Source organism: Haliotis cracherodii, unplaced genomic scaffold (assembly GCF_022045235.1).
Source record: "Haliotis cracherodii isolate W230 unplaced genomic scaffold, xgHalCrac1.p SCAF_11, whole genome shotgun sequence".
NCBI classification, from domain to species: Eukaryota; Metazoa; Mollusca; class Gastropoda; order Lepetellida; family Haliotidae; genus Haliotis; species Haliotis cracherodii.
The window spans coordinates 41,007,367-41,022,074 of NW_027266266.1; the positions used below are offsets into that span (position 1 = coordinate 41,007,367).

At 40.5% G+C, this 14,708-nt stretch overlaps 2 protein-coding genes across 3 annotated transcripts in view; one reads left to right on the top strand and one right to left on the bottom strand.

The window, feature by feature from the left end:
- Positions 1 to 7,480, top strand: part of LOC139456499 (protein hobbit-like) — an 86,618-nt gene extending 79,138 nt beyond the window's left edge. For both annotated transcript variants that reach the window (XM_071238246.1, XM_071238247.1), the window contains 6 exons: positions 1,373 to 1,507; positions 1,943 to 2,058; positions 3,799 to 3,870; positions 4,280 to 4,420; positions 5,614 to 5,730; positions 6,086 to 7,480. In XM_071238246.1, coding sequence (XP_071094347.1) covers positions 1,373 to 1,507; positions 1,943 to 2,058; positions 3,799 to 3,870; positions 4,280 to 4,420; positions 5,614 to 5,730; positions 6,086 to 6,142 — 638 coding nt within the window. In that variant the 3' untranslated portion in view covers positions 6,143 to 7,480. The remainder of the gene's footprint in view (positions 1 to 1,372; positions 1,508 to 1,942; positions 2,059 to 3,798; positions 3,871 to 4,279; positions 4,421 to 5,613; positions 5,731 to 6,085) is intronic.
- A 596-nt stretch (positions 7,481 to 8,076) lies between these two features.
- The window catches only part of LOC139455800 (myosin-11-like), a 28,187-nt gene continuing 21,555 nt past the window's right edge, over positions 8,077 to 14,708 (bottom strand). The window contains exons 17-23 of the mRNA XM_071237349.1: positions 13,672 to 13,840; positions 12,355 to 12,833; positions 11,993 to 12,173; positions 11,224 to 11,388; positions 10,083 to 10,157; positions 9,006 to 9,086; positions 8,077 to 8,514 (exon numbers count right to left, since the gene is read on the bottom strand). Of these exons, the coding sequence (XP_071093450.1) occupies positions 8,350 to 8,514; positions 9,006 to 9,086; positions 10,083 to 10,157; positions 11,224 to 11,388; positions 11,993 to 12,173; positions 12,355 to 12,833; positions 13,672 to 13,840 (1,315 nt within the window). The 3' untranslated portion in view covers positions 8,077 to 8,349. The remainder of the gene's footprint in view (positions 8,515 to 9,005; positions 9,087 to 10,082; positions 10,158 to 11,223; positions 11,389 to 11,992; positions 12,174 to 12,354; positions 12,834 to 13,671; positions 13,841 to 14,708) is intronic.

The window sequence follows — 14,708 nt, forward strand, 5'->3', positions numbered from 1 at the left end:
ATCACACCTGTGTAGTGTCTCTGAGATATCACACCTGTGTAGGGTCTCTGAAGTATCACACCTGTGTAGGGTCTCTGAAATATCACACCTGTGTAGGGTCTCTGAAATATCACACCTGTGTAGGGTCTCTGAAATATCACACCTCCGTGTAGGGTCTCTGAAATATCACACCTCTGTGTAGGGTCTCTGAAATATCACACCTGTGTAGGGCCTCTGAAATATCACACCTCTGAGTAGGGTCTCTGAAATGTCACACCTGTGTAGGGTCTCTGCAATATCACACCTCTGTGTAGGGTCTCTGAAATATCACACCTGTGTAGGGCCTCTGAAATATCACACCTCTGTGTAGGGTCTCTGAAATATCACACCTGTGTAGGGTCTCTGAAATATCACACCTGTGTAGGGTCTCTGAAATATCACAGTGTAGGGGTCTCTGAAGTATCACACCTGTGTAGGGTCTCTGAGATATCACACCTGTGTAGGGTCTCTGAAGTATCACACCTGTGTAGGGTCTCTGAAATATCACACCTGTGTAGGGTCTCTGCAATATCACACCTGTGTAGGGTCTCTGAAATATCACACCTCCGTGTAGGGTCTCTGAAATATCACACCTCTGTGTAGGGTCTCTGAAATATCACACCTGTGTAGGGCCTCTGAAATATCACACCTCTGAGTAGGGTCTCTGAAATGTCACACCTGTGTAGGGTCTCTGCAATATCACACCTCTGTGTAGGGTCTCTGAAATATCACACCTGTGTAGGGGTCTCTGAAGTATCACACCTGTGTAGGGTCTCTGAAATGTCACACCTGTGTAGGGTCTCTGAAATATCACACCTGTGTAGGGTCTCTGCAATATCACACATGTGTAGGGTCTCTGAAATATCACACCTGTGTAGGGTCTCTGAAGTATCACATGTCTGTAGGGTCTCTGAAATATCACACTGGTGTAGGGTCTCTGAAATATCACATGTCTGTAGGGTCTCTGAAATATCACACCTGTGTAGGGTCTCTGAAATATCACATGTCTGTAGGGTCTCTGAAATATCACATGTCTGTAGGGTCTCTGAAATATCACACCTGTGTAGGGTCTCTGAAATATCACACATGTGTAGGGTCTCTGAAGTATCACACCTGTGTAGGGTCTCTGAAATATCACATCTGTATAGGGTCTCTGAAATATCACACCTGTGTAGGGTCTCTGAAATATCACACCTGTGTAGGGTCTCTGAAATATCACACATGTGTAGGGTCTCTGAAGTATCACACCTGTGTAGGGTCTCTGAAATATCACACCTGTGTAGGGTCTCTGAAGTATCACACCTGTGTAGGGTCTGTATGGATGAGTATTACATCTTGTACATTGTACTTCTAGTGGGTGGCATCGCTGTGAAGGAGCACTTCGAGGTGAACGTTGTACCGATACAGATACAACTCACGTACCAGTTCTACCAGGCGGTCATGGGCTTCTTTTTCCCGGACAAAAACATCGAGACGGATGACCAGCAAGGTAGGCAGTTGTAGTTGTAGCATGTGTGGGCAGTGCTACAAGCCGTTGACAGGCTGTACTGACTCTTGACTGAATTACCAAATGCCCTTGGATTGTTGCATTTTGAACAGGTTTAAAAAAAGACTGAATTTGATGTTTTAAGACTGCTAGGATGTTGGTGATGAAAAGCTGCATGGCTACTGGAGATACATCTGATAGACTAAGACCACATTATTCCTGGTGACTGGTGAAAAAATAAAATTGCTGAAAGCGGCATAAAACCAAATTTTAACATTGCTGAACTGTAGGGCTTTGACCAAGTAATATAATTGTTGTTTTGTTGTTTAACGCTGCACTCAGCAAAATTCCAGCTATATGACGGCTCCAAGTAATATAAAACAGGTAGACGCTGTATACTGGCATGTGCGTTACTCTGGTTGTATATTGACTCTTCAGAGGAAGAAGAAGTGAAGGGAAAGAAGAAGTCGGATAAGAAGTCCAAGAAGGAGAAGGAGACCCCGGTGAAGAAGACTCCATCGTTCAGCAACACCGACGACATCGACAAGATGAGGGTCAGTAGTGTCTTTGTTTGTGCGGGGCCTCACTGCTGGGAATTTGAGATTTCATGTAACATAGTGTCCATGAAGAAATTAAGGATACTTGATAAGAAATGTTTGTAGGGGACTTTGAATAGAAATAGATTAGTGTATGTCATGTATTCCTTCAGCTGCGGACCGCCTCCATGGTCTAGTGGTAGGGGAAGGTCCAGGGTTCGATCCACGGCGGTGTCATACCAAACGACGTTAAAAGATGGTTACTTGTTGTTACCCTGTCTGTTGCTCGGCATGAAGGGGCTAAAACAAGGACTGGTTGGCTTGGAGTCAGTATACTGTGTCTGAGTGGGGTATTCATGTTAAACTGCGGCATGGTATCTCAGTGAGCTAGCACTATGAATCGACATCAGTCCGGACTAGTACAAGCAGCCACACAAACACACACACGTACATGCCTGTAGCTATATATGTGCAATAATCCTGGACGTGACGTTAAACCCAATGTCACGTCACCTCTTTCAGTTGCACGTTTTTTGCATGGCCCTAGTGGGAAACAGTCATTGTGTTATTTACTGCTAGTCATGTATAGATGGTCGGTCAATGGCACCATTGAATGGTCTTCGGAATTGCATCCCTTTGGCACTCCAGGATTTGAATCCCAGATTTGCCCTGATTATTATCCTTTGTTTGTTGTTAACCGTAATTTGATAGATCTGGTATAGTCTTTATCTTGTGAAATCTGAAGTCACATATGCAATCTTCAAAGAAGGTATAGAGAATGTTGACTTATCTAAATCTCACTCAACTCTAGATATCAAATATATCTTGCTTGCCAATGAGTTCTAAACTCTCTTGGACAAGTATTAATATATTTGAAATGTAAAGAGTTGAGGAGTTGATTGTGATGTCATTATGTTATTTAACACTACTCATGCATAGATGTCATTGAATGGTGTTCAGAGCTAGATCCCTTTGGCATGCCAGGATTCGAATCCCAGATTCATCCTGATTAAGATCCTTTGCTTGTCATCACCAGTTATTTGGGTTTTACTCCCATGTTATAAGCTGGCATTCTGTTATATAACTGAAACACTGCTCAAATCAGCATAAAATTACTCAGAATTTAAAGAAGAACCATTTTTTTTCATGTGTTAATCTGTCATAGCTGGTGGGTATTGCAACACACAGCCTTCAAATTGCGGGGACCCGTGAAGATCCGGGGTAGAATAGGTCTTCAGCAACCCATGCTTGCCGTAAAAGGTGACTCTGCTTGTCGTAAAAGGCGACTAACGGGATCGGGTGGTCAGGCTCGCCGACTTGGTTGATGCATGTCATCGATGCCTTAGGAAGTTTAACAAGTTCTTTGGCCTCTTTAACAAATGAGGCCAAATTAAATTGCTCAAAGGTCTCAAATGTACAAAATAATTATACTACTAAAAAAAAGGATCACCCAAGTCTTTCCTATGCTTGCCGTAAAAGGCTTGTCGTAAGGGGCGACTAACGGGATCGAGTGATTAGGCTCGCTGACTTGGTTGATGCATGTCTTCGTATCCCAATTGCATGGATCGATGCTCATGATGTCAATCACTGGATTGTCTGGTCCAGACTCAATTATTTACAGACCGCCGTCATATAGCTGGAATATTGCTGAGTGCGACGTTAAACAACAAACCAACCAACCAATTTGCGGGTGTTCTTTAACTTGTTTTGAGTGGTATACATGTTTTTTGTGAAGTTGACATTATCTTGTGTTTCCAGGAGCGTGCAGCCAATAACAACACATTCGTGTACACCAAGATCCCGGAGGTCAATCTCAGGGTCAGCTACAAGGTGGGTACAGTGCATGATGGCAGAATATAAAATTCCCAAACATCAGTCAGACAACAGGACTAGCAACTTTGAAAAGTTACCAGACCAGTTAAAATGTTTCCTGTCGAGAATTGAATGATAACTAGATGATTAGGGAATACAATCATAGCCCGACCATCGAGCGTGCAACTATTAAAAACTGACATCGGTCAGCAAAATGGACGATCTCGAACTGTCAGGCAGATGGGTATTTTAAACACTGATGATTGGAAATTCATAAAATGAATGTAATAAGTCACAAGCCTAATCAGTATGAAGATTTTGTCAGTGCATCAGTTTCAAAATCTGTCTCCATCTCTCTTGATGCTATTGCCTCCCCTCCCCATATGTGTGTGTGTATGAATGTTTGTTCTGTCTGTATGTATGTCAGGGCCAGAAGGACAAGAACATCGAAGACGTCCACGACTTCAGCTTTGTTCTGCCCACCATGGAATACCACAACTGTATCTGGACCTGGTTTGATCTCCTCATGGCTCTCAAGAACCACAGCAAGAGGACGCTGTTGTCACAGGTAGGTGCTGTAGCAGTCTGGTCACGACAGACCGGTGATGTGGCTGGAACCGACTTATAAACTGACATCTTCTCAGATTAATACACACATTACCCGGTAATCCGGTTTTGTTGTTTGTTTGTTGTTTAACGCTGCACTGAGCAATTTTGCATGTGACGGCAGTTTGAAAAATATGTCTGGACCAGACAATCCAGTGATTGATATCATGAGCATCGATCCACGCAATTGGGATACGATGACATACATCAGCCAGGTCACCGAGTAAGTGAGTGAGTGAGTGGGGTTTAACGCCGCTTTTAACAGTATTCCAGTTATATCACGGCGTGTCAGCTTAATGTGGGAGGAAAGCCCGAAGTGATGCAGGTCTCAGACGTTTACCACTTCGGTGAAACCCATGGGCACGGGCATGGTGCTGACAAACCTAGAAACATAATCGGGGCGAACTGGGATTCGAACCCACAATCATAGATTTCTGGCGTGCCCAAGGGACGCAACTCTGCACAGCGAGTCGCTGCGCCTTAGATGACTGGGCCACCCGTGCCCCCCCAGGTCACTGAGCCTGACCCCTGATCCCATTAATCGCCTCTTAAGACAAGCAGTCGCCTCTTTCGGCAAGCATTGGTCTGCTGAAGCCTATTCTAACCCAGATCTTCATTGGTCCTTTAATCAAATGTGCTGTATTTGTTTGATACATAGGTTTAAAATCTTATGCTAATTAATATGCCAGCACACACAGCATCAGCATTGCACATGCATGTGTTCAGCGAACCTTTACTTCATCCCCTCCCGTGGCACAGTGGGAAGACTGAGCGACAATGCTAAAATTGCGGTTGCAGTTTTGATTCACACCATGGAATTTTTATGTGAACAAAAAATCTTGACGTTTAACCAGCCAAAAATCAACATTATATTTCCAATTAGCTAAATTAGTTCAAAAGTAAAACCTCAAATCAGGTCTTATTGGGAAAGTAAAACCTCCCTATGTTAAAGTCTCTCCTGGCTTTCAACTTGTTCAAAGAAGAAAACATGCTAGTTAGTGAGTGAGTGTTGTATTCCTGCAGTATCATGGTATACCAGAAATAGGTTTCACACATTGTACCCATGTGAGGAATGGTCTACCCCACCACCCAAACCCACTACAGAACAGTGTTATGACATCACCGGAGGTTTACAAACGGTGTTCTTTGTTGTAGGCTATCAAGCAGAAGCTGCACATGAAGTCACGGGCTGGTGACGATGTGCCGCTGACCGATGTCCAGCAGGAAGAAGACAAGGCCAAGATGCAGATGCTGCTGGGAGCAAAACTACTTGTGAGTCATAGTTGTGTTTAGGACAGATTCAAAATTAAGCATGGAAGTCAAAGGGGTCCTTGTTGTAGCCCTTATGTTTAAGTTTTAGATTTAGGGGTTGCTAGATTTTATACCATAGTAACAAACTTCCAAGGACCCCATTTAATTTCCAACATTGAGATAGAACATTTTGACAGACCATGCAGGATGATCTTAATGAAATTTTGAACCTTTTGCCTGTTTAGACTGGATGCTAGCATCACTAACATATCACGGAGTCTTAGCATTTTGGATTCAAGAGCTCTGCTGTTATATTGTTTTATTTATGTCTATATCTATATGTCTAATATAATATAAACTTTGATATTTGTTACAGGCTGGTCAAGACAAACCCAACAAGAAAAGCCTGTTTGGAAAATCCCACAAGTCATAGACTTTGTCAGCGCTAAAATAGCAGAACTCCAAAGCACCAAATGCTTCAGTGATACTCATCAGCATATTTAAAAGTATATATATATACCAAATGTATAAATGCCAAAACTTAAAGATTGTCCGGCTATATTTGTGAGCATGATGTACGGGTTGTGCCTTACACTTAAAACCCCTAGTAGATGAGGCAAGCTGCAGGTATATTTCTCTAATATATGTGCCAAAATATTCTATTTACTTTTCAGTAAGTGATGTTGGATTTCAGATCTCCTGGGTGGTTTGCTTGAACATATTGATTATGCTATTTATAATATTTTACATATCGTGCAAGTGCTGTTTGAACTCATGTATGGATAATTTTAATATATGCACACCATTATTCCAATTTCTTGTATGTTTATTTGCTCTATGCTTGATGCAGCTTCATAGATGTGAGTGACACCAGTGGTCGATAGCATGAGCAGCCACTCCTTCAGGGTACAACACACAGCTAGGTCACACATTGTAACCATATCTTAACCTGATCCGAGTTTGATATTCGGCCCCAAGTCTGAAGCAAATTCCCAAATTGAAATGACAAATTGCCCAATTCATATATATTATAGTAATAACTAATGTTATGGCTCTGTCGAAGAAACATTTCGGCCCCTGAAAGTTGATGCTGTTCCTGATATGATCAATGTCACATTGTGATACACACGTTTCAGAGAATGTTTTCAACTTTTGAATCTGTATTACTGCTCTTTTCACTGATCATTAAGATTGGTTTGGAAATAGTTTTACATTTGTGTCTTTTCAAAGTAAATAGTATTCATACCATTCCACCTAGCCTTGTTTTTGTCTTTTAAGACCATTCTCAGTTGTCTTGACTTTGTTTAGGGACTGGAATGTTGCTGTGGTATTTTCAATGGATTTTTTCACCTGTTACATAAAATATCGTGCCGAATCAGTGATATGAATATTTAAGCATTATTTCTTAGATTGTTAGAGACTAGATATCTGTGAAACAATATTTGACAGCTGCTGAATAAGCATTGTCAAGAAATGAGGTGCCATATTTGAGATTTTATATATCAATGTGAATCTGTGGTATTTGTACTCTGAAGACACAAAATGCGATGTGCAATGCTAATTTTCAAAAGAATTTTTGGATTCTAAACAAGATTGCCAAAATCATGAACTTGATTTGTTCAGTTATAGATCTAATTTGCTAATCTATGCATCTTTTGTCAGTGACAGCAATATTATCAAACATCAGTAATTAAATGTTGCGATGTTGCAAGTAAGCTTTAAAACACTTGTGCAATTCATTGTGTATTTGCATCTGAACCATATAGTCTTTCATTTCACTCAAAAATAAAAATATTTGAAAATTATTGATTTCTTTGTTCTATTCTATAGCCTAGTGTGTGAACAAAGAAGTATGTGACTGTTGTTCAGTTCAATATTAAAAGGTGGGTAGAATGGACTTTGCTCATCCCTAGAATATATTTGTGAGGATTTTGATTTGAGAATTTAACGTGACACTTTGCCACATAACTGTTTGTTTACTGCCCAAATGAAGAAGGCATCGTCGCATCAGCATTATTTCAGCCATATAGCGACGTGTTGAAAAGTGAATTCCAGGTAATTTGAAGACCCCAATGTGTTTGACATGTTGACGTTCAATGGTCTTGTAGAATGTGGATATATATATATGTTACAAAACGCACAAATTCTGGTTACCGTATTATGTTATGATCGTTATTTTACTAACTTCGTGAAGGAAGATGGTGATACCGGGATGCTGTATACTGTTGAAGGACACCTAGGTCACAACTAGTTCTACAACTAACCAAGGATGTGACAACACAGAACACCACAGAATTAATATTTATTTTCATAGTCTTATGGTCTTAATCACTGTGATAATCATATATTTACATGTTTCTAGTGGAATAAAGATTTTTTTGGATTTTAAAAGTTTAAAAAAGGGAACAATATATTTAACAGTTGCCTGTATATATGCAAGTTTCCAACATGACCTTTTCATCAAAGTATAGATATGTAAGTATTTAATTGTCCCTGACGAATTTATCACAAGATTTGAAAAAAAGTTAAAACCTACTTTCTTGGTTACAGATTTTGAAATTACTGCACATCATGTACAGTGAGTTCTTCGAGTTTTATATATATACAAAGTATGCCAAAAAGCAAGGTTAGCACTAGGAATTAAAACTTTGGCATTTTGGGAAGTGAGGGTCTCAGAATGGGTCCTGTGAGTGAGGCACCCTCCTGATGATGCCAGGCATGGATGGTATCCTCCCCTTTGATGACCTTCATCAGATGAAGCAGCTCAGGGTTCCGGGAGATGAATTCGCAATTGTCATCCAAAATCTGAAAGAAAGAAAAAATGGAGAGTTGTAACATATGCTGTGTTGGCTTAATGTTGGCATAATCCTTGAGACCATATCAATGTATTCACTCAAATTCAAGAAATAGTATAGCAGATCTACCATACTCTTGTTTTCTGCATCGATACATAACATACGAAAGAAGGTTATGATTTTATGACACTGAAAATACTGAGGGTTGCTAAATGTTGAGTGCAACAATATTGTAAATTTTGCATCCAAAAACACATAAAACAGTTTCAAATAAGTAAAATGAAGTAGATGATTAACAAGAAGAAAACTATTTTGTACTGGGCACTACAGCATTTATCAAGGAAGCTGTAGTTTCAAATGTTGATCAATGCAGTGTTATGTAACATGTGGCATAAAAAAAATAATACAGCTGCTGAAAAGTACAGATACCATTTCATAGTGTGTGTGTGTGTGTGTGTTGGGGGGGGGAGAGAGAGGAGGGGTTGCAGGGTCAAGGATTACCTTCTGTATCGCGTCCACCAGTTCATCAAACCGAAACACTTCAGCTTCTGCTTTCTTCCAGTTGTCTTCAAGGATCTTCATCTGAAATGATGGGAGAATCACTAAGTTCCTAGAGTCATCCATGGGGATAACATATCAGGAATAACTAATATGTATAATACTTCCCAAAGGTTCTCATAATACCATTTATATGCTACTTTTATGACACGAAGTCACGCTCAGCTAATACTGTGTACATCCATTAATGTGGTGTGAAGGTTATAGAATATTTCTACAATGCAGTCAAGTCCCGTTAATACGACATGGTAGGTTGCATAAGATTATGCTGGATTAATGAGTATGATAAACGAGATTAAGTTGTATCAGCATTCGTGATCGAAAATCAGACAACTTCACGATAGATAACAATACAAAGACATTGTAATGAAAAATGAAATATTCATATTGTAATGTTATGTTGTTTGCGGAATGTTTTCTAATCATGCAAATTTGAAAGCTAAACACAAAACTACGGTAAGGGCTGTACGACTGACTCAAAATATCTAAAAAAAGGCTTAGTCAGGAATGGAAACTAGTGCCGCAAAGCTCAAAGAAAGTTGCTTTCTTAGTGGCTAATGTTGACTTCCTGTTAGTCATTTCATTGGTTGGTCAAAGTTCGCGAAAGGTCGTTCTGATGTGACCTGTCATGGGATGTCAGCGGTAGTGAAAACTTGTATCTGATTTTAATTATACTGAGCTAATCTAAGCATGTGATAATCCTGTTTTGTTTACTTAAAGCATTAATTGTTTATTGTTGTGCAAGTTTAGCCCTGCAGCTGTTGCAATATGTAGCTATAGGCCAACTCATCTCGCATCAAAACACGGGCAGATGACCACAGAGTACGCCGATCACTGTGTCAGATTAATAAGACTGATTAATGAGTGATTTCTGTAATTCGTTGCAAATTAGGTGTATCGTAGTCGGAGTGTGAGACTGTCAGATTAATGGGTCTAAGTAGATTTAATCAGTTCCCATCATTAATGTCGGATAAAACCGATTGGATTAACAAGACTTGACTGTATTATGGCCATGCTTACTTTGCGAGCTGCCTTGCTCCCCATTTCCTGGTAACGATCTCTCTCATCGTTCAACTGGATTAAAAGCTGCTGATTCTATAACGAAAATAACATGTTATTACATTAATACGGTAGTCAGAGAAGATATGAAATAAACAATAACATCTGGCAATGCTACTAGGAATGGAGTAGTACAGTAACAATACTTATATCTACTTGTCAACAATACGAGGTATTCTGAATGTACTATAGTGCCAGCATGTAGAGAGTCTTATCACGGGGTGTAATAACGTGACCCGCATTACACCTCTTGCTGGGCAGACATGGCTCATCATTGCATGTTGAATGGGTGATCAATATCAACCCAGGTGATAAGTAATTAGATGCATCCCTTGGTTTGCTGTCTGCTTGACTTGTTATCTCCCGACAATGTCTTCCAAACAAGGTGAAAATGTATTGCATTCACTTACAAATAGATGCATTTTCAAATTTATTATTATGATATATGATAAAAAGGCTATTATAAGGCAGTTTTCATTTTATACCTGAAACCAAAATTCTGATTTTGGGGGTCTTGGGTTGATATTTGGTATAAGAAAACTGCCTTATAATATCCTCTAAGTACTGTCATGATACTCTATATATCTCAGCAATAACATACAAAAGATGAATACTTTGCGTCTAACATTTTAAGGAAACATATTCAATCATCAAAAATGTCAAAATGGAGCAAAAGGATACTCATCCTCAAAAAGTATATTTGAATAAATTAAGATAAGAGGCTTGAAAAAGTACATTTTCAAACCATTTTAGATGCATACACTACTCAAACAAGTTCAAGAACACCCTCAATTAATTCAAAGGCTGTCGTGCACTGTAAATAATCGAGTCTGGACCAGACAATCCAGTGATTGAGATCATGAGCATCGAACTACGCAATAAGGATACGCTGACATGCATCAACCAAGTAACCGAGTCTGACCACCCGATCCCATTAGGTGCCCCTCACGACATGCATAGTCGCCTTTTACAGCAAACATGGGTTGCTGAAGACCTATTCTAACCCGTATCTTCGCCCCTTATAAGCTTGGGTTGAAAGATGAAGCTGTGAATGGAGTAGATGATGAATTCTTATTACTCAGTGATGTCCCGCACTGTTCACCTTTTTCTTGAGTGAGATCACCTGTCCCTGCATGGTGTGCCCGGGGGTGTCGGTGAGGCCAGGGCGGTGTGGGGTCGGGTTTGCCAGCTGCTCCTCCAGGATTTCCTTCTCCCCTTCCAGCCGTTTCACATCCCCCAACAACTGCATCACCTCTTGATGCATCCTCTGAAACCAAGCAGATCAACCTCACGTCAAACCTACGTAGACACTGAGGGCAAATCTTGAATTTGAACCCACAAATATTTTTGCACAACTATTGGACAGAGGCATTGCTGTGGACCACAGGCCACCTTACAGGCTCAGCTTAATATTAAACGAAATTATTTCATACTTAAAGGTTTACTTGCAAGATTCGAAGTTAAATGTGTCCTGGAGGTTTTTTAGTATTGAATCTGGGATCCCATGAATTTTCAACCAATAACTTTAGGGTTATGACAAGTACCCCCTTGACTTTCATTCTTAATTTCACTGCTAGGATCAGTTTCCAGATGAAAAAACTAATTTCCATGTATGTTAGTGAGTGAGTTGGGTATAACACCACTTTTAATAGTATTCTAATTTCTATTTATATCACCGCACGTCAGCTTAATGAGGAAGGAGAGCCTAAAGGGAGGCAAGCCTCAGAGCATGGGTAAGGTGCTGACAAACCTAGAAACAAAATCAGGAGGAACTGGGATTCAAACCCACAATCATAGGCTTCTGTACACCTCCCATGTTTTTGAATAAATGCATTCATTTAGTCAGTGACAAGTGTGTGTCAGAATCCTACCTTATTTTCAAACTGGTAGTCTGAGAGTGAGATGATTCGATCCCCCATGTCCCTGATCCTGTCCTTCAGTTCCTCCACCAACGTGTTGGCCTCGGTCAGCTCCTCCGTCTTGGCGCCACGGTCCTGCTGCAGTCTCCACGCCTCGCCCTCCAAACTACACACCTTCTCCCGCAGCAGACAGCTGCAACATACAGACAAGGCAACCTGCAGACGTGGCGGAAACTGTTTTTGACATTTGTTCAATCTCCAACAATGTTTTTGAAGACAATTAATAAGGATCAAACAAAGAAACGACCCCTTGGGTCACATCAAGTGATCACATAAAATAGCCAAGAATTTATTTTCCCAAAATGTCCACTCACTTGTCTCCCTTGAGATCCTGAAGAGACAACTCGGAAGCTTTCTCCAAAATATTGGCCATGCTGACAATCTCGGACAGAACCTCACTTAGACCTGTGATTTGTCTGACAATGGACCCCTGATTTTCTCCATCATCTGGCATCTCTATTCTATCTGCATCTTCATCGGGTTCTGATTTGGGTAAACTCTTCACTGGGACGAAGGCACTAGCTTGTGAAAAGCCTAACTTGGCCCTGCTTGCCTCTCCAGGACTAGTGAAGGAGTTGATATATCCACTGTCGGTGGAAGATCCGGTATGAGACGTCTCCTCCACACTGGGACTGGCTTCTTGACTTGGAGGTCGGGACTTGCTCCAGCTGAATGAGGCATCCGTCGCCTGTGATGTGTCTACAGATGAGTTGACAGCATGAAGCACCTTAGACACGAGAGACTCGGAGGAAACGTTACAATGTGCTGGAGCATCTATTCTCTCTTCTTCTGTCTGAAAAGAAGAAAGTCATTTACATCTATGTGATGATGAAGCTAGGGGTAATGTATTGATTGAAAGTATGTATTTTCTTTGCAAAGACATTTGTAAATGCAGAAGCAAAAAATGTTCAGGACAGTCCTGGCTTCATTGAGGTTTGTTGCTCAGGTTGAAAAGTAGAAATACAATAAATCTTTCATTTTTTTGCATTTGGGTAATGACCACGAACATCTTGCCTTTTAGTCAAGACACTGATAAGTATGATAAGCATTGTGCAGTCCTCACTGAGGTTGGCAAGGTTGTTATCTCACTTTGGTAAATTTTATACCTCAGTGCCAACTTTGAATCTGTGACTCAGGGCCCTTACCCTTGCAGGGCTCGATTTAAGGAACTTGCACCACGGGCATGTTGACATGAAAACCGAGTTACACCAAACAAAACCAGTTTGCACCCTGGTCCCAAATATTTGCTTAAGTTGAAATATAGATGCATAAACTAGTGTAAATAAATAAAATCTCAAATCTCTGATGACTCATGACTTTACATGAAATAATGATGTTGTACTGTTGCAAAATGTACAAAGAACAAGTGCATGTAATCTTGAAGTTTGATGACAAGCCCAAGAATGCATGACAAATAACACAACACAGGATTAGTGATGTAGTATAAAGCTTAGAGGTATCGAGTGTGTTCAAAGATATTTGTGTGGAAAAGTAAGGGTTGGTAGGACACTATTTGATTGCATTTAGACATAAATATTAGGTTGAACTTTTCTATAATATCTTGCACTGGTGCATGTTTTACATCACTAAATCAAGCCTGCCTTGACTACATTGGCTGTTCGTGTGCTCACCTCCACGCCCACCTTCTTCCTGAGGACCCCTAGGATGGTGCACATCCTCTTCTCCAGCCCCATCACTGCCTCCCCACACTCACGCAGCTCCCCACGCTGCTGCAACATCATCATCTGCGTCTCCCGCCGGGTTGTGTCCAGCTCAAGTCTGGTCCTTGACAGCTCCTCTCTATCAAGCACAAGTAACACACTACAGCAGGGGGTTCATCCACCATTCTCCCTGCCGTTCGGGAGTCACGGAGGGTAACAGAACTTTATACTACTCAGAAGTCAATTCTGAAGGGATGTGGCTACCATCTACAAGGAGTTATCTGAACTTCTTTAGAGGCCGATATTCTGAGCCAGGTCTGCAGCAAATGACAGTACAAATTTCAAAATTGGAATTCAACATTTCCCTATTTATGCTGCTATAGTTATAACTTATGATACGGCTTTGTAGAGGTAAGGCTTTAAAGCTTATTCTAACATGACTGTATTGAATGCAATGTCCAAATTCAATGTTCGAATATCTCAGAACTTAGTAAACCTACAAAAAGTATGAATACACAATGCCATTTAGAAAGTGGTCAAATGTAACAAATGTTATATTTGAGATAACACTTTCTTAGTCAAGTACAGATTCTCGTACTTTTTTGGGTTGAGTCCCATCAAAGTATGTGATCTAGACTACCAGTTGTCGGACTTTCATTGTGGCTGAGTGGGTTAGATAGCTGACTTTGTGTGCTGGCGATTAGGTGCCTCACTCTGGCAAGTGTGGGTTCGAATCCCTAACGGGACTCAAACCAAAAAAGTACGAGATTCTGTTCTTTACTAAGAAAGTGTTATCCCAAATATAACATTTGTTACTAAAATAAGTAATGATTTTTCTTAATTTGCCTGGTACTTTGTTTGGAAAGCTAGATAAATCCTGATCTATATGTTGTATGAGTGTCACCATTGGTTGTCTTGTTGCATAACAAGTGTTTGTTGTGTAACACCACATTCAGCAATATTCCAGCAATATGACAGCGCTCTGCAAATAATAAAGTCTGGACAAT